The 21024-nt window shown below is 22.5% G+C and overlaps 1 protein-coding gene across 1 annotated transcript in view; it reads left to right on the forward strand.

Annotated features, from left to right (window-relative positions):
• The first annotated feature begins 17347 nt into the window (after window positions 1–17347).
• LOC145843895 (sestrin-2-like) overlaps window positions 17348–21024 on the forward strand; it is a 35911-nt gene continuing 32234 nt past the window's right edge. The window contains exons 1-4 of the mRNA XM_082951159.1: window positions 17348–17554; window positions 18405–18549; window positions 19509–19631; window positions 20640–20705. Coding sequence (XP_082807285.1) covers window positions 17358–17554; window positions 18405–18549; window positions 19509–19631; window positions 20640–20705 — 531 coding nt within the window. The 5' untranslated portion in view covers window positions 17348–17357. The remainder of the gene's footprint in view (window positions 17555–18404; window positions 18550–19508; window positions 19632–20639; window positions 20706–21024) is intronic.

The raw sequence follows: 21024 nt of genomic DNA on the forward strand, positions 1-21024 counted from the left end.
AACATATGTATTCTGTTGTTCTTTGTTTATAAACGAGATTATGTCACTCTACTTTTTCTACTAAGTGTGGAGCAATTTAAAACAAATTAAGATAAACAGCAAATTACTAACATGTATATATATACAAGATGCTAATAAACTACAATGAAATAGGTCTAAATGAACTTATTCATACTTATTAATTTAAATATGTTTTTACTTAATAATAAAATCTACAACTTTTGTTTTATAAATTTATTATTTTCAAAACTTCGCATAAAACATCGATTCAACTTATCCAAAATTAATAAAAAAGGAATACTTTGTGTTATTTGCTGTACTTCAATCAATTTCAAAATAATTTTAAGAATAGTTATAGTTTTCAAAATATATTAAACATAACTCAATAAAAATAAAACATCTGTTTAAATAAAAAGTAAAAGTAAAACACTCAGTGTGTTTGTAGTTTTGATAAAAGTAAAAGTTCGACCACGCTCGTAAATCAGTTAAAAAATACTTTAATAATATAAAAATAAAGGTATTTGATTTATCTAAATTTTATAAAATGAGTTTTTTATATTTTACGAATGATGAAAAAAGTTTGTTCATATTTTCATTCAGTTGTATAAACAGTTATATAATTTTTGAATTTTTACTGTTAAAAACAGTCTTGGTTTAACTATTTATAGTATGCAAGATATTGTACTAAAAAATCTTTAAATTTAATTTTAGTTGCACTTTATAATGTCTTTTTATGTTTTATGTTCTATAAAATTCAAATAATTTTAATATTACTAATATTGATATAACTAACAAATAAATCAAATAATGTTCACATCGTTCTCAAAACCTATATTTTTCTGAAAGTTCTGATTTTTATTTCAAACTTATAGTGCATACAAAACATCATAAACTTTTCTATTTTTCAAATATATATAGTTTTTTATCTTTAAAAGTTATATTTTACGGTAAAGTTCTAAATTTTATAAAAAACTAGTTAAAGCCAAACATGTTTAAAACCTTCTATAAAAAATATACCTTCTAAAAATTTTTATAAAAAACTGAAATAATATAAGTTGAATTCAACTAATTTTAAAGCATTTTAAGTAAGCTCTTCTAGCTAGTTTATTAATAGTTTTAAATAAATAAAAATACTAATAACTAAACTAGAATTTTTGCTTTTAATACCGACTTAAATATTAACAACGTTTTTAAACGTGTTTAAATTTTACAATAACCAAAAAACTCCGTGAATATTCTGTAGAAAGCAAAAAGTATCCGAAAACTTTCTATTTAAAAAATTTTAAACTACGTAACTGGTTAAATGTTTTTAGTTCGTAACATTCAGGGGCGTTTCTTATACTAATAGTTTGTATTTATTTAAATTAGTTAACTTAATAGTAATTTTTTTATTTTAGCTTATCTTTACCCATTGAAAAGCTTTCAGTGGTTTTTTATTTTGATAAAAATTTATAAAAAAATTAAAATTTATAAAGTTTAACTCATTTAAAGTTTGAAAAATTCGTCTAATGATTACTATTTTTTTACTTTATTACAGTTTTTAGGCTGTTGAAAAAAATGTACGTTTAAAGTATCTAAAATATTTTATATTAGATTAGTATTAACGCACAAGAAAATACCTAAAAAATATTTATAGCTAAATGTCACTCTTATTTTTACAAAAAAAAACTATGTATAAAAATTTATATCACACTTTAAACAGAAACTTTCAATAAATTTATTTTGTAATGATATAATACGTGTTGTTTCATGCTTAAAAGTTAACGTAAATTGAAGAATTCATCATTTACATCAATTTTTTTATTTTAATATGCCTTTTAACCAACGACTAAACTTATTAATCTTTATATTAATACTTAGAAATCTTTAATTTTTTGGACATCAAGAGGTATAACTTTTTATTGCTACAATATATCGTCAGAAAATATATTTTTGGTTTTTAACTTACAAAAGAAAGTTACTTATACCGAAGTAGTGTTAGATTTGTTTAAAACTTATTAGTATATTTATATATTAGTTAAGTTTAGTATTAAGTAATGTATAAAAAAATTAAATTCTTGAAACCATGACCACGATAAAACAACTCAAAAAAATGTTCTAAACTATTAAGTATCTTCAATGTTCGCTCATTTTAAAATTGTCAAAGTCTTTTTTTTTACGTTTAAAGGAAAAAATATTTTATAGTTTCAACACGTTCAACAAAGCTTTTAGTTAGTTTTATAGTTTAATATCAAAAATCATAATTTTTTGCAATTTTTAAGTAAAGTTTAATACTTACAAATATTTTTTAATTATTAAAAACAATAAAACCAAACTAATTTAAAATAAAATTAATATGTTATTTAACTTTATTAATGCAAAGATAATAACAAAATGTATGTTTAAGCTCTAGTTTTCAATTTAAAAAAATTAAATTTTTATAAATTGTAAGCTTGAAATATCTGAATTTTAACAAAAAAAAATTAAAGTGGAATAAATTGTTTTATTTAAAACTTCTTGACTTAATTCAAAAAGTTTTGGTTTTAATAAAACCAATTACTGCTACTTGTTACGGTTGAGCAAATAAAATTCAAATCAAATTTATTTTTTACCACAGTTTTTACTATTATGTAGTGTTAATATTTAATAAAAGTAAATCTATTAGTTTAAGATTATAAAATAAACTGTATAGATCAATTTAAAAAATATTTGCAATATTTTTTTAGTTTAGCTTTTTGGTACTTTGTTCTAATACATATAAAACCATAGCCTTGTTTTAGAACAAAACCGTTTTTATGAGTTAATTTTATGTATTTCTTTATTGAATGATTATATTTTTTAACAATTAAAAAACATATATATATATTTAGTCTGTAAAACTTATTTATCAACTTTGCTGCGAAAAGTTATCTAATATTTTGATTAAGATTAAAAAAACGGTTAAGAAATATAAAGGTAGTTTTATAACTGTTTTGTATACTATTTAGTTCAATTTTTGTAACTTAAAATTGTTTTTATCACATAACGTTTTATAATAAATATTTTGTAAATACATTAAAGTTTTAATTGAATTTAAGATGAAAGTTTTAAAGAGTTTATGATATTTATCAAAAGTATTAGACCCTTTTTTATATTTAATATTTTTAATACACATAGTAACTTTCTTCAATGAGTATTTTTGATAATTTTTAAATGCTTATATGAATTGCTGCGCTTATCGTCTTTACGGTATGAATTCGTTTTTTTTGTAACTAGTTGTACAAAAAACTTATTTCAATTACAAAGGTCATTCTTTAAATATGTGTTTTCTATTAGAAACGATTATTTTGTTTTATTATGTAACATTTTAGCGTTATTAAATTTACTGGTTTTAACTTTACTAAAAGTTCTTTAATATTAACATAAAGTGATTGTTATATCAAATTTAAAACTTAATAACATCTTTGTTACTTCATTGATTATTTTCATGTATTTTACTAAAATAAATACAAAGACTTCATTTTTAAATTAAAGACTATGTAAACTAATATCTTAAAAACGCTTTTTCATTGCATTAAAAATAAACATATAACAAAGTTATAAGTTTAGAAACACAAAACATGAAAAGTTTATTATGTAACTGTTATATAAATAAACCAAAATAAAATAACGAATAAATATTTTAACTATTCATCACCATTTCGCTCATTTATAACTTTACAAAATCGTTAATTTTTGTTTTATATTGATATTTAATTAATTTTTAAAAGTTAAGTTTTTGAAATTCTTTTTTTTTTTTTTAATTTATCGATAAACTTAATTTAACTTGTTTAAACCTCAAAAGTTTGTGCAAAATTTATAAAACTAACGGTTTAAAAAGAGTTAGATTTTCTAAAATTGGCTATTTTATAGTTAAAAGAGCTAAAATCAAGTACCAAATGTTAAAAATAAAAATTTAAACTTTTTTTACTATACTTTGTGTAAAATGGTATTTAAAGCTTTAGATAACTTTATAATTTAACTTTAATTTGTTTTAACAATCTAACTACAAACTGCAAAAATAGTATGTAATAACCTATTATTAAAACTAATGAAAAACGTTTTATCAACGCTTAAAAGTTTAAACACTATTGAGAAAATTGATATATATTCGGGAAATTATAACTTTAAAACAAGTTTTAAACTTAAAATTATTTTTGAACAAGTCTTTCTCAATTTATTAAACAATAGGCGCTAGTTGCGTTTTATACTAATTCTTAAGTAACTTTTGTTGCTATCTTTTTGGATTAAACGTACATTCACCAAAATTTTTATAAATAATTTTTTAGTTGAATTGTATAAACATTAATTTTCAAAGGTTTATAATTTTATAGTTTACTATATAAATGTTATATTTTAAAAATTTCAACTAAATGCGTATTTTTATTTATAGTATAAACAAAAAACAGCCGAATACATATTTTTTGGACTCAAACAGATTAACATAAAGCTTTTAGTCGGAAACGTATGTATTCTGTTATCATTTATTTATAAACATAATTTAATGAAAATTTAACATAAGGTTAAGCAAAAGTAAAAATAAAACGCCCAGTTAGTTTTTAGTTTTAGTAAAAACAAAAGTTCGATGGTGCTTGTGAAAAACAAGTCAACAAGTATATCAAAAAAAAGGTACTTGGTTTACAAGTTCTTTCGAAATAAGTTGTCTTTATTTTATAAAATCATCAAATAAAACTATTTATATTATGATTATTAAACCATACAATTATATATTTTTTGGTGTTTACTATTTAAAAAAACATTACAATTATACTAATTATGATTTGAAGGATATTGTACTAATACAGTTAATTTTTTTTTGTTGAAATTTTTTATGATTTATTTATGTAATATGCTGAAATAAATTCGACTAATTTATTTTTTATTAATAAATCACATTGCTAACTAATAAATCGAACTACGTACATGTTTTAGTAAACATTACATTTTTATAGCAGCTCTAAATTTTCATTTTATATTTCTAGTACATACAAAACATCATGAAACTTTAAACATTACATTTTGCATATATACAGTTTATTTTATCTTTAATAATTATCTGCTTTCGTATAAACTCTTAATATTAAAAAGAAATTTAAATTTAAAGTAAAACTTGTTTGAAAACTTTTTCGAAAACTTATAGTTTCCTAAAATTTTTTTTCAAGCTGAAGCAATAAAAATTTCAAATAAAGTAATTTTTAAGCATTAAATGAAAGCCTTAGCACCGTTCAATTTTCTTAAAAAACTGTTCAAGACCCAAATAAATGCGACCTTAGAGTTTTTAGGTGGAATTTGATTTTACATATGGCAATCATCACAAAAACTCATTAAGCACAATTTAAGACGGTTTAAAGAAAGTTTTATGGAGGCAATTTTTGATAAAAAATAAAAAATAAAAAAAAAAACATTTAAAAATTGATAAAAATTACATGAAAATGAAATCATCAGATACATTAAAAAGATTTCTTCAGAAAAGTTAAATCATAATTCATTAAAAAGGACAAAAAAAATCGTAAAATATGGGCTTCCATCTTCTATCTAAAAGTTATAGATTATAACATATATACTTGTAGCAGAAGAAACTTTAATAGATTAAATAATATTCAGATTGCTTCTGTCCTAGTAAATTGTTTGTTTCTTTAGGGCTTTTTGTAGAGTTGTTATATGTAACAAATACAATTATCTATTTATATTTGTTGTATATAACAAATACAACTAAAAATTTGTATCAATAATAACAAAAACGTTATTATTAGTTTCAATTTAAATTAAAAGAAGAAAAACGTCAAGACCAAAGCACATGTAAAGTAAGGTCTAGTGTACATGTTACACTATTTTGATGGTTAGGTAAAAAGCTAAACTAAATTAATAAAAGAAGTAATACGCTTTATGATTTAAAATCGCGTGCTATACGTAGATAATAGTTTTACAAAACTCGTTACAACTGACATCAAGCCACATGGATATATTAAGTTATATTTTAATATATATATATATATCAGAGGCGTGTTTTGACTGGTTTTCTATTTCCTGTTTCCTGTGAACCCCCTGAAAAAAAAGAAAAAAAGTATTTTTAGAATATCACTAAAAACGTTATTTATTGACTTTGTTTTGGTTATTTGATAAGCTTTGAATAATAAATGTTGAATTTATAACACTGAAAGATTATAAGTTTCCGTAACAAAAAATGCTCGTTTTACCCAGCCGAAATAGAATTTATATAAAATTTTAATTGTGACGTGATAATAGGTAAAAGTTTTAAGTAGCATTTTTTTCTAGGAAACTTTTTACTAAGATGCTCTTAGTTCCCATTATAAATTGTTACTAAGTGTAAATAACTTTTAATTAAGTATTTTTTTAAACTAATAAATACAATTTTACTTAAAAAGTGTCCAATATAAACACTAAAATTTTATTTTACTTAATTGATTGTTTAATAATGTTGTGTGAAGCTTTTAAACCTTGAAAAGTTCAATTCAGAGAGAAAATTCAGAGAGATTCAAACATTTAATTATAATTTAAAAACATATTAATTTAATTGTATATGTCTAAGCATTTTTTTCAAGTGAAGTTTATTCTTTTATCATTTAATGGTGTTTTAATATTTATATTTAAGTTGTTTTATTTTTGTATGTTGGCCACAAAACTGATTCTTGATGTTTTGAAATTTCAACACTGAGAGATTTCAAAACCATCATTACAATCCCTGCACCATCATGCAAACATTTAATTATGATTTAAAGATATTTTAATTTAATTGAATATAAATAGATATATAAATTTAAAGGGATTAAGATTTTAAAGAAAAATTTAAAAGAAATCTATCTATATTAACATTTAAATCAAATGAAATTTTCTTTAAAATAATATATTCTAGTTTCAATTATTTTATTATATAGTTTCCTGATATAAGGCTTAATTTTTTATAGAGTAAGTTAGTTATGTTTGTAACACTTGAAGAAATAAAAAATATTTGAATTTTAAAACCTTTCTTTGGAAGAAAAAATCAAATATTTTGATATACAATTTGTAAGTTTATAAATGTTTTCTGTTTCTTTTAGTTTTAATATATCTAAACTCAATACAGTATAATAAAAAAAGAAAAAATATTTTTCTTTTACTACTTATATGTTTTTTTTCTAAGCAGAAAAAAGTATTTAAAAAACAGAGTTTTTCGGCTAAATATTACGTAGTACGCACAATACGTACGTAACTGGCAGTGTATACATAAGAAAAGCGTACTTAAGCGGCAAATTAAAAAAAAAATTGTGAACCCCCTTTTAAAAGTATCTAGACACGCCCCTGATATATATAAAACATTTTTGCTTATTAAAGTCAAAAGTATTGGATACTTTGATACATACAAATGTTTTATAACAGCTTATTGCACTACAAAAAAACACTCAAAATATTTGGTCCTAGGATCTGATGTACAAAGAACCTTTAAGTACACAACTTGGATACACTTAGTAAGCTTGCATAGAATATTTTTTCGAGTGTTTACAGTTAAAATTTAAAACGAGATTAACAAAAGTGTTATAAAAAAAAACTCATTAAAAAAAATTAGTATATTTTACAGATTTTACACAGTTTTACTTAGTTTAAATATTTAATTGCTTAAATATCAATGTATAACTTTAAAATGAATTTATTAGTACACACGTTTTATCATAAATATTCTATCATAAAGATCTGTACAATAAGTTGGTTATAATTAAATGTGTATTGTTAAATTTTTTAATAGAATTATGCAATGTAAAAAGTTGATTTAGTAAATAATTTGTTTTATTATTTACTGAACAAGTGAACATTAAGTTAATTCATAATCGTAACAACTAAATTTAATTAATAAAAGTAAAAGAAAAACTTTTAAAACTGTAGTAAATAAAATATTAATTCTAGTTCATTAAGTAGGGTACAGCGAAATTTCTTTTTTTTAGGTAGGACATATTCTGTTGTTCAATAATAGAGTTTATTCTATAGTTAACTTAGCAAAACACTTTGAAAAATCAATAAAGTGTCTAATAATGAATTTTAAAATTTGTATATATAAACGGTATTGAAAAAATATTTATAACATTATACTAGTTTTTAATCTTTTTTTACATTTAAACTTTCATTTATTCATAAAGTTTTCAAAGTTTTGTTTTTTAAACAGTATTTTGCGTAATAAACTTTTTAGCTTTTTTATTGTTTTTTTTTAATTATTATTCAATTTTTAAAAGTCAAAACGACTCTATTAAAAAAAAAGTTTTAGCATTTAATTTTATTATTAAAATAAAGATACTCGTAAGACATTATTTACAATTTTTTATCAAACCAACATATAAAAAAAATGTTAAAATTTACCATGTATTAATGTCGTGGTCGAGTCGTTGAAATTAAATTACTTAGTATTTTGTCAGTTTTTGTGAGCTACAAGAATTAAAACTTTAAAAGTTAGATAATAATTTCTAATATAACTATGAAAACATCATAAAAATGACATGTTAAAATTTACTTAGATATAACCTAATTTAAGTGTCTTTATAACTAAAACTGGAACAGTTTGCTTTAGGAATTTTTTTTTCTACCAACCAAAGTTTAGTTGAAATTTTAGACTAACATTGAACATCTTTGATTAAAAGTGTACTTTTCAGTTCAAAATCAATACAAATTGTTAGTAGCATAATCATCACTTAAATTACTTGTATTTTGTTTTTCAATTGAAAACTTTATACAACTCATAAAAGTGTTTCCTTTTACGACTCGGTTTTCGAAAAGTACAAATACATAGTGACGTCACAAATAGAATTTAAATTAGAATCTGTTTTTGCTGTCTACATAATAGAACCAGCAAAAAAAAATACTTAAATGACTACATACTACGAATTTGACGTTTTTTATTTCAAAAATTATTAAACAAATACAATCTACTAATATATGGCAAATTTCTGATTAAACAAAGATTTTAGTTTATTTTCCAGGCGTAGCACAGGTAGTAAATAATCAGTTAAAGCATGCTCTTGATAGAGGAAACAGAATAAAACGCCTTTTTTTTATTACAGAAAGGCGCTTAAGTACGTATTGAAACTTTAGCGCATAGATTAGCAGTTTAGCACAGATAGACACTTTTGAACAGAGAGTCAATTTACCAAAGAGTGTCACTTTAGCATGGCTTAGTTGTGCACGATTCTTTTGTATGTATTTATACTATTGTGTTAGAAAATGTACAAACAAACAATGCAAAATATTAAACTAAAAGATAATAAGCTTTAAATGTCTTACAACAATAAAAAAGCTAAAACTTTGCTTTTAAAATGTTCTACTAATTATTTCAAAACAAACCAAAAATTTTTACAAATGTAATAAAACTAAATTTACAGACTTTATAAGTTCCTTTTTACTATAAAAGTTTAAAAATATATTTTGATATTTTTATTCTTATTTTATCAACATAAAACTACTTTTTTGGACCTAGTAATATACACTGGGTAAGTGATTCTCTTTAAGTTTAAACTAAAGTGCCAGAAGTGTGTGCTCAACAGGATAATTACTGTGCTTAGCTCATATAAAAAAACTACACTTGATATAATATTCGTTATTAATAAATATATCAGCTAAAAAGTATTGATCGTCCTGAAGTAAAGCTACGTGCAAAAGTTGTTTACTTAAATATGAGAAAACGTGACGCCGTGCTAAATTATTGCTTTTGATAAAGTAACACTAACCTAAAACGGTGCCGAGCTAGAGTGTCTGTACAACAGTGACGCTCTGTGCTAGAGTGAAACTCCGTGCAAAATATTCGCCGGTGCCGCTGTTTATTCTAAAGCATACTTTTTGTTACATTGCTTAATAAGGTACGCACTTAAAGACGTACACACTGAATCTCAAAAAAAATTAGTAAAAAGTTAATTTTAATAATTTTCTATATTAAGTTAAAGGAATAAAGTTTAATAAAAGACAAAAAAAAACTATATCATCAGTACAACACAACTTTGAGATTAAACGGTGTATTTTATCACGAATTCTACTGTATAAACAGTATATTTAAAAATAATAAATGGTGTTTTACAATTATTGTTATCTTTTAAATTAATACAATCATCACACGTTACTAAAACTTAATATAGTTTTTTTTGTTGAATAGTTGTAGAAAGTCTTCGAATTAACTCTGTTTTAATATTCACTAAAAATAGATTGATATTCATAACTATAAATCTAGTTTAAAAACATAAAATACGACTTAAACTTTAATATAGTATTAAATAAAACTTGTATGTGGTTTATAAATCTTATACTGTATAATGTATATTATACTTAATTCTAAGTTATATATTGTAAAAATTTTATGTTCTCACTATTGTGTTGTGGTAATTAAATTTATATTTTTTTCACAGTTTGACCTTAGCTACTAAGTTTTTTATCAATTTATACTCTATTAAAATGTTAAAATTTCTCCATTTTCTAATATTGAATATAAAACTGTTCTATAATGTTATCTAACCCATCTAGTTGCATTAAAACTCGTTGCTAAGAATGATTTGTTATCTGATCATTCTAAAATTATTCTTTCAGTAACTTTAAAGTTAGTTCTACACAGTTTTAACTTAATATATATTTAATTAAGTTTCATTTATACCAACATTGTTATCAAGAAATAATCACGAACTCAATAATAAGTAAAATAGTGTTGTTTTATATACGTTTTAATATATAAATTGACTAGTAACTTTTTTTAGACAAAATTCACAAAAGCTACAAAAATAAGGTCATTTGCTTTGTAATTTTAAACAAAATTTCAAATTTGTTTAAAGTACGTATCTTTATGCTGGCTTACATTTAATTTTAAAGTATTAAACAAACATTTTACTAAAATATACCTAAAAACTGTTACAGAATTTTATTCTTTTACTATAAAAAGTTTTTTAAACATAATTTGCAGCAAACTAAGGGATTGTCTTCACGTCAAAACCACTATTAACACCAATGTTAAAAACCAGTACCCAACTTTAATAAAGTTATGGTAATTTACCAACTCAGCTGCTTTTGTAAAGTAAGTTATATCGGTTTGACAACAAGACACCCCAGGAAAAGGATAAAATAGCATGTCCCATACAGCGTAGAGAAGCTATAAAGAAATGAAAAATGATCTACAAATTTCTAGATGCATCTAAACGTTCGTTCATTACAGAACATTTGGTAAATAACTCAATCTGTGTGAACAGTTATAATCTAAGTAGATTTAAATAATTAAGTTTGTAGTAATGTTTACGATCTATTTGTATTTCATTAAATAATTCTGTTTTATGCAAGTAGAAATATTTTTATTATACTGTTTTTTATTTTCGTAATAACTTTTAAGGCATGTAATTGTCATTATACTTATGTATAGTTTTACTGTAGTTTAATTATAATGTAAGTAAACTTAATAGTTTTAGTTGTTGCTAATTACTTTAGTCATTTATTACTCTCTTGATTACTTTATGATCACTTGGTAACTTAATAAGTTTTTAAAGTCTTATATCTTGTTAGCTTGTTAGCTTTGTACTCTACTAATGAAAACTGCTCAAAATATATATCGTTTTATTAAATTCTTTGTCTTGTATATCTTTTTGTATAGACAAGTATCTATTTATTTTTATTAATAGGTTTTTTGTACTTATTAGTTTAATTTCTTTATACTGATAGTTATTATTTTTTATCTTACAAATACATTGTTAAATATTTTCGTTTATGTTTACAGTTTTGTATTTACACTTGTGTAGATTTTTGTGATTCTAAGTGCTTTTTTGTTGTATTAAAAGTTCTTTTAGAACAACAACTTTTACCTAACTTACTTGTTCTTTTATTATCACCTTAATGTGAAAAGTGAAAGAAAAAGTATAATAAGTCAAGAAAATATTTAAGATACTTAATAAAAAATCAAAATTTAAAAGTAAAATAGATTTTATTATTAAACTCGTTAAAAAATTGTATTTGTTTATTTAAATTTATTAAATTTTGCTTTTTTTTTAAATAATATCTTCTTTTTTTGAGTAGTAATATATAATCAAAAAAATTCAGGTGTATAGGTATATAAAATTATTTAAAAAGACAATCTAAAAAGAAAATAATTTGTTGCAAAGATATTTAAACTAAGACATAACAATAAAATAGTAAGTAACAATTAAACAAAAGTACAATAATAGAAAAATTGAAAAAAAAACTTTAATCGGCTGTAAAATTTGAAATTAACAAACTTATAACTAAAACTAAAATAATTTTAAAGTCTTTTAAACCATTAATTTAAAATCATATATATCGAATTAACGATAAGTAAAGTTACATCAAAAAAAAAAAAACTTATAAAATATACAAAACATAATTCATTTAAAAGTTTTTAATACTAGCATTTTGTTAGCTTTTTATTATTTAATTTTAAAATTTCTGTTTATTTTATTAACTTTAGTTATCGTTTATCTTTATATGCATAAGCATAAATAAAAAAATAAAGTTTAATAGTTATTTAAATGTCACTTAGATAAATTAAATGTCAGCAAATAGTTGACTTTTTAAACTATCAAATTACAAATTAGCTTAAGCTATTTTATTATTAGTTAGTTTTTAAACTTTTTATTTGGTAAAATAAGATATTTAAGTGTTTTAATTTATTATTAATTTTTTTACATGTCTCTGGTGCGTTTTTGTCAAAAGCATGTTTTAAAATGAAAAAGACAAAAAAGTCTCGTAAACAACTCCTTAGATTTATCAAAATATTGGTCAAGTATGCAGTATATGACTTTTCTGCAACTATGAACTTTGAAAATGCTCATAAATAATATTTATAATGCTTTACAAAAAAAAAAAACGAATCATTATCAGTAAATATTTTAAGCTTTGTGTTAAACTTTATTTAGAAATAAAAAGTTAGATGTGGTTGTTCTGAAAGTATAATAAAATATTTATTTTTTGATGTACACCAACATATTTTGGAAATTTTAATTTTGTTAAGCTTTTTAGTATAAATGATTTTTAACTAATCATCGATTTTAGCTTATTCATATAAAATTCTCAAAAAAAAAACATTATTTCATATTTATTAATATTTAGTATTAGAACATAGGTTTAAAATTTATTACAGTATCCAAGGAAAAATAGTCGTTTTTTCACTGGTCAATTGCTACTGTAGCTAAGTTTACTCAAATATATATTTAATCTAAAATATTTTACTCTAAAATTTTACCCTGAAAAGAAGCTTAAATTTTTTTTGACCAGTGAAATTGACCAGTGAAAAAACGACTATCCAAGGAAAACACTTGGAGAATTTTTTCAAAACCAACTGCTAGAGTTGTTTTTTCCCATGTGTTGGTTAGTTTGTGTAGTTTGAAGTTTTCTTAGAATTACAAGTAGAATATTTTCACCATATTTCACTTCTTATTAGAGGACAGGAGAGTGCAGTTGTGATTAGAGGAATTTTATTTTGGAAAAGTTAAGAAGCATGTACAGTTAAGAAAATATGTTTACATGGATTGGAAACAATCGTGCTTTATTATTTAAACTTAAAGTCAACCAATAAAAAAATAAACAAGTATTTTAAATCTGGGTGGTTTTAATTTTGATTTTTTTGCTATGATGTCATAATTACTGAATTGTTTGACTTAAATAATAAATTAATACTTAATGAAAATTAGCATGAGTCTGTTTTTCATATACTATTCCTCCTAATCATGGTGCTTTGTAAAAAAAAAGAAAACAAACAAATAATTAAACAAGTGGTTTATAAACAAACTATAGTTTCTTTAAGTTAAAAACTTAAAAAGATTTACTTTGTGCTCAAGATTACAATAAACTAAAATAATAATTTGAGATTACAATAAACTCTATTAAAGATAATATTAAGCAGACACGTTTTGCAGATTAGTTGTACACTTTTAGTGGCCTAATCTTAATAAAACTTGATAAGTAGTTTTTGATGATAAGAACCTCAGAAATATAAAGGTTTTTAAGCTTTTTGCTGATACAAAGTTAAATAATTAGAAATAATAAACACTTAAGCTGTATAAAAGTATAATACAATACAAATTATAGGTTTATAATAATAACTTACACACTATTGTCTAAAATATTTTTTTATTTCTTAGTTAATAAGTCTTGAAGATAATTTTAACTGTTTTAAATTGTTTATTGCAATACCTTCTAGCTTGATTTAATCAGGAAAATTTAGGTAATTTGAATATATTTAATCTGCAGCAGTAAAACTATCATTAATCTTTCAGCTTTATAAGAACAATAAACGAGGTGATTACTTTAATTTAAAAATTATATTAAATTGTTTCTTAATACTTTAAAGCTAACAGTCATTAAAAGTTACTTTCTTTTAAATGTTTTTGTTTCATATTTTATGAGTAAATTGTTCAAACTTCGAACTACTGACATAAAAATTACAATTAATTATTTATTTATGTATTTTTAGTCCTGTACATGAAGTTTGCAAAATTACTTCTAACATTTAATTTAAGCAATTTAATACAAAAACAAAACAAATAATGTTACATACAAAATATTTAAGTCTACAAGAGTTAAATAGTAAAAAAGTAGCAATAACTTTAAAACAAATGTTAATCTTAAAGTGCTAAAAATAAATTGTTTCTTAATATAAATTAGCTTTGTTTATTCAAAACAGATTAGCTTTAATAACATCATTGAATTAAAAGTAAATTAGAAGGTAATAAAAGCTTATAAACATAAATAGTTAATGAAACAAAGTTCAAAATATGTACAGTAACCTTATCTGGCTTACAATGATTTTAAATAGAGTTTTCACAAAAAAGTTTTGAGCTCAACACTATAAATAGTTATTTTATACTTACAACATGTATCTTTAATTTAGGTTACTATGAGTTGCTTTTTCTAATAAAAAAGGAATTTTCATACTTTCAAAAATTAAGAATACATACCAAAATGAATTTTGGTTATTATTTTAATTATTCAAAACCTTGTACAAGGCTTTGTTTATTTGAGTTATGTTTTTACTTAAATGTGTGTTATTTATTTACTTTTAATAGTTTCTTGACTTGTTTTTTTATATACATTTTGTATTAATATTTTATAATAGAAAAAAAATATTTTTTTAGTTTTTTAACCTTTTTGTATTTAATTTATAAATATTTATTTTACTAAATTGTTGTAGTTAATAACTATTTTAAATTATATTTTCTATGAAACTATTAATTTTAAAAATATTGAAAAAAAAAGAATTATGGAAACACATTCGTATAAACTAAAATAAAGTTGTGTATGACTTAAGTTGTACGTAGTACAATCCAAAACTTTGAATATAAACCAAATAAAATATAAAAAATATGTGCAAGATATTTTATTAAAAAAAAAAAGTAAAAGTATAAAAGGTTTACAATTAATACCAATGCTGTTAAAAATTTCATATTTTTATAAAGTTTAGCTAATAGAGACGTGTAGTAGGCAAATATTAGTTTACGTACCAGAAACAAAACAAAAAAGTAAAATAAATGGTGTCTAAAGCAATTTAAAGATTATAACAGTTTTAGATATGTGCTGGAAACCGCAAACTCAAAAAATCAAATGCTTGTAATTGTGTGAATAACAAAGTGTTTTTGAGTTAATGTAAGAAGTTTTATTTGCTTTAAATTTTTGGATTTGTAATGTTGTGTTATATGTAATTTAACTATAAAGAAAGTAGTACAATTCTATTTAAAGCTATAAATATAGTTTGTAGTTAATTTAAAATAACTGAAATATTTGCCTAATTTGTGAGATTTATTCTAGTTCAAGTTACTACCAACTTTAAAGTATATTTCACTTATGTAAAACATTTAACTACTTCAATTTTACTTTAGTATGCTATTAGACTTAGTATAAAGTAATTATTAAATGCAAGAGTTTTATCAAGAAATTTTTATGTAATTTCATATTTAAAAGTTTAAACTGATCTGTAGTATGATGCATCTGTAAAGTTATTAAAGCATAATGTTTTTTATTTACAAGTATATTTTATCATATGACTGATTTTTAAAATAGACTTCTACAAGTTGAATGCATTATAAGAATTATGAACTATTTTGTTCTAAGTTTTGATTAGCATTATAACTGAATACAACTTAAACTATTGATTATATTTCTTAATAGAAGTTTATTTATAAGTAAAACCTTTCTTATTTTAGTACACTTGAGTAAAATAAATTATATTTTTGAAATTTTTATTTTTTTAAAAGTATTTACACAAATATAAAAAATGGCACAATGTCAAAAATACTGTTATTAAAAAGATTAAATAAATACAGTTTGTTTACTTTTTAAATTAGTAGATGTATGTTATACAACAAACTTAACAATGCATTGTCAGTCTAATAGCTGGAATAAACAAGTAATTTTTAAAATAAAATACATTTTCAATTGTAAAATTCTTTATTAGTAGAAAGTTTATATCTTAAACAATGTTAAGAATGTAATGAACAATCATAATTATTTATTTTATAGTTTAATATTAGTTAATATGTTACAACATATTGTTTATTTAACAAGTCTAAATATTTTTTACAAGTTAAAACTATTTTTAGTTGTTTTGATTATAATTTTTTACACTACTTATTTTTCAGTTTAGTTTTTATTTTCTGTGGATTTTAGTTGTCTATTAACAGAGTTCTAATGTAATATATCATAAGTAAAAAAAAAAATTGAACTTTTTTAAATATTTTTATTTATTTAAACAGATTTTAACTTTACATTAGTAAACTTAACTCATATTTTATCCTTTTTTATAATTAACTTGTTCACAGAGTGATTTGCTAAATAAAAAAGAATAATAACAAAATAAATAAATATTTATATATTATGAAGGTCAATATTACTAAAATGCACATAAATCTGTTGCCCCTAAAAATGGAAATATTTGAGTATCACAACGATAATTTTTTTAGCTTGGGGATCACATAAAAAAAAAACAACACAACAAGTATTAGCTTCCTAGCTTTTACCACCTTGGCACACTTTAAATTTTTCTGAAAACAACCCCTATGTAAATTCTATGTGACCTTAAAAATTCAACTTTCAAGTTTAAGCTGCAAATTTATTACATGTAACATAAAAACATATTATTGCGTTTTAAAACGACTTGCAGAAAGTTTATTGAGGAGCTTCGTGATTTTCTCAAAAAAAAAAAAAAAACAAAAAGTTATAAAATTGTACAGAAAACCAAAAAAATACCTTCATAAAACTTTATCCAATTGTCTTAAAACGCGAATAATATGTTTTTATGATGATTGCTATATGTTAAAAAAATTGCAGCTTAAATTTTTGAAGGTTGAATTTAAAACATAGAGCACCAATAATATTTACCCATGTTATCAACAGAGTGTAAATGTAATATGTCAAAGGAAGAACCGAATCCAGTGCAGAAATGTTTGAACAAATTTCAGACCCACACCCACACAATTTCACCCCATCAACCTGTGCAAGTCCCTGTTGCTAGGAAACGGGGAAAACATTCATGCCCCCACACTAACCTGTCCGTCAGTCCACCGCTTGTCAGTCACAATCACCAGAATGTCCGCAACATGCAGAGGTTTATTTTTAAGTATAGTTGTTTAACAAAGTATGTTTTGGATTGCTAAACATTTGTGCTAGTTTAATTTTTAGAATTTTTTTAGCTGTCTGGCAAGACTCAACTTAATTGATTTATGTTTTAGATTTCCGTCTAGTTTTATAACTTTAAAAAACCAGTTTGTTTAAATGGTGTTATATTTTCAAAATATTGAGTTATTTTATTATAATTTTAATTTTTAAAGTAATAGTGCTAATTTAACAATTAATTTGTTTAGTTTATTATCACTTTTTATATTGGCTAGTTTTCACTCAACCTGGTTTTCTAGCTTAAGATAGTGACAAGCTCGTATGTTTTTGTCATCAAAACAAATATAAAAAAATATTTAAACTATTAAAATATTTTTGTAATCAAAATTTTAAAAAGTTGTTTAAAAATACTTTTTTATATTGAACCAAAAGGTTCTTAGTGCACCAGGTTCCAGGACTTATTATTTTAATTGTCATTAATAAACAATGTATAATAATTATCAAAATCTTACTTCAGTACAATCCAGTATGAGATTAAATTTGTATGTTGATAGCGTCAAGAATCAGGTATATTAGCAAAATTATTACAAATTAAGGGGGTCCAACATTTTTTGCAAAAATTAATGTTTGCTCCTTTTTGAAAGCAAAAACTTCACACTATAAGGTACTTTTTAAACAGAAAAATTTCAATTTATTTTTTAGTTATAACAATTTTCTTAGAATAAAACAGATACACTTGTACGGAATTATAAAAATTTCATGACTGATTTCTTTTTTAATTTTGAAAACTTCACTAAAAGTATACATCTTCAATTGCTTTTGAGGCAATTTCAAATTCACAGGTCTGAGGTATTCAATTCCCTTAATTTTGAGATGATCAGAGCTAGCATCAAGGAGTATTCCTCCTGCACTGATAGAACCAAAAGGTGTCATCTTTTTGACATGCTATCAACAACAATATCGTCAAGTTTGAAAGAGAATAGTGAGGTATGTGTTGTTTATATTTAGTTTTAATTATGAATATTGTATAAGCTATTTTTATTCCCTTAAGCTGAAACCACTAAAATAAAATAATATACATAATGTTATTATGTCTGGTAAAAAGTATTTATGAATATATCTAAGATTTTTTCTACTTTTTTACATTGATGTGTAAACATGCAAAGAATTTCGAAGAAAAAAAATGTTATTGATGAACACCACAGCTACCATAAAAAATACATAAAAGATGTACATGCACTAAAATGATTTTTTGTTTGTTTGCTGTGTGTTGAGATATACAGAAAGATTTTGAGAAAATAAAGATTTACTTCAAACGAAGTATAAAGTTAGGTGGCAAAATAAGACATCTCTTAATAAATTTGTTTTACTTCAGTAATTAAATTTAAGTACTGTTTTCAAAATAACTACTTTTTAATTTGTTTGCTTATATTGTATAGATTAAAGCAGGTTGTTTAAAAACACTCCTTCTAAAGAAATTAGTTTTGAGTAAAACTTGGGTATTTTTAAAGATAATAAAAGATACAAAGCTATATTTTTAGCCTTTATATAGCCTTTATAGTTTTACTGGTTAATAAAATAGGCTGTAAAGAATCAAAAAAAGTTTAAACTTTAAATAACTTAGTAACCGGTATTACAATGAAAAAAGAAAATTATTTTAAAACAACTTGGTTGTTTTGAAAAATCAAAAATGTGATTCCATTTAAACACAAATATTTTACAAATAAACTTTGGTACAAATTTAAGTATTAGTACTTTCATTGTAGCCATGTCAAAATGGACTTAATAAGATAACCTTTGGTTCTTAAATTTTACCAAGTGTTATTATTTCAATAGTTATTTAACTTGGTTGCAGATGTATTTATTGATTTTTTCACAACAATTCCATTAATAAAAAAATTAGTAATGACATTAGTATTATCATTTGATTTAGTTTAATATTATAGGTGTGTTTCAATGAGCCCGACGAAGTGTTCATAGATGTTTACACAACTCTACAAAGACTAAGTTTGAGGTGCCCCATTCCTGATGTGAAAGAAGGATGCTATCATCTTTTGCAACAACTGAAAGTTTGTTTGAATTTAGTAATTTAATTATTGTCTGCTAAATAACTATTCTTGTATCATAAATGAAAATAGTTTCACCTTGTTGCTAAGATGTATTTTATTTCTATAAAATTTGGTTATACAAAGTAATTTGATTCAACTTCCAATATCATTGTTAGAATAACTCAAAGTTTTTACTTTTATTAAACAAGTGAACAAAGTTATTTTTCAAAGAAGCACATGTTTTTCGTTGAACAGTGTTTCTACTTAATTTGCCCATCAATTAAAATTATCAATCAAGAGTATCTCATTATTATTAATCAAAAAAATTAGAATGATTGTAATAATTTGAAACAATTCAACTCTATATTGGTGTTTTAAGATTTTTTGTTGTTTGAACAAACTTTTAAAATTATCAATCAAACAACTTGATACTATTTGCTGCCAAAACTTAAAGTGAACAAGTTTTTGATCAAGTATTAACTCTTTGATCAAAGGAATTATTAATTTAACTTTTTATTGAGGTTTTTATAGTTTGTTGTTTTAACAAACTATTAGAAATGCAAATTAAATAACAACTATTTTTTTGTTGCCAGAATAAAAATTAACCTGTTTCGATGAAGTGTTTAATATTTTGTTATATTAACGACCAATTAAAATATCAACCGAACAGCAGTTTGTATTGTTTATTGCCACAACTAAACGTGAACTGGTTTTTTAGTCAAGCATCTGATTGTTTCAAGTTTAAAATTTTTCAATCAAACAACGGCTTGTAAACAAAATTCTTGGTCGAATTATCAGTTTAACTTTAACATTTAGTATAGTTTTTCAAAGGGGTTGTGGTAACAAATACATCAAACTTACTATAAAAACTCAATACAAAACTTTATAGTAGTAAATCACCAAATGAAAATTGACATTTGTGTATGGCTCTAAGCTGTTTGTTGAAAAACAGTGTTTTAGGTAAAATACTTTGGTTTTGGAGGTTAGTTTGTAATTTGATGTAATTCATGAAATATTGAAACTTTTTAGGAGTACAACTTCACTATGCCCAACTCTGTTCACAAGTCTATCTGCAGTTTCATTCCAAATTGTGAGGTGAGGTTTATTGTGACATTAATTTATTGTAATGTTTTGATTATTTGTTTAGTATTAAAAAAATAGTTTGTTGATGGTTGTTTATTAAAAAATGTTGTGGAATACTTTTTATGTAGTTTACTTAACTAAGTGTTTTTAGTTTTAGTTTTATAAAATATACTTTTTTGTTATTTTGCAGTGTTTATAAATACAATTGTTGTATTATTTTTTAACAAAGCAAAATTTGTAGTTTATTAAATGTTTCAATAAAAAAAATTTAAATACATTATAATTATAAATATGAATAATTATGTAATAAATTTTCAAATGTAAAAATAAT

Source organism: Thalia democratica, chromosome 9 (assembly GCF_965202585.1).
Source record: "Thalia democratica chromosome 9, ktThaDemo2.hap1.1, whole genome shotgun sequence".
NCBI lineage: Eukaryota > Metazoa > Chordata > Thaliacea > Salpida > Salpidae > Thalia > Thalia democratica.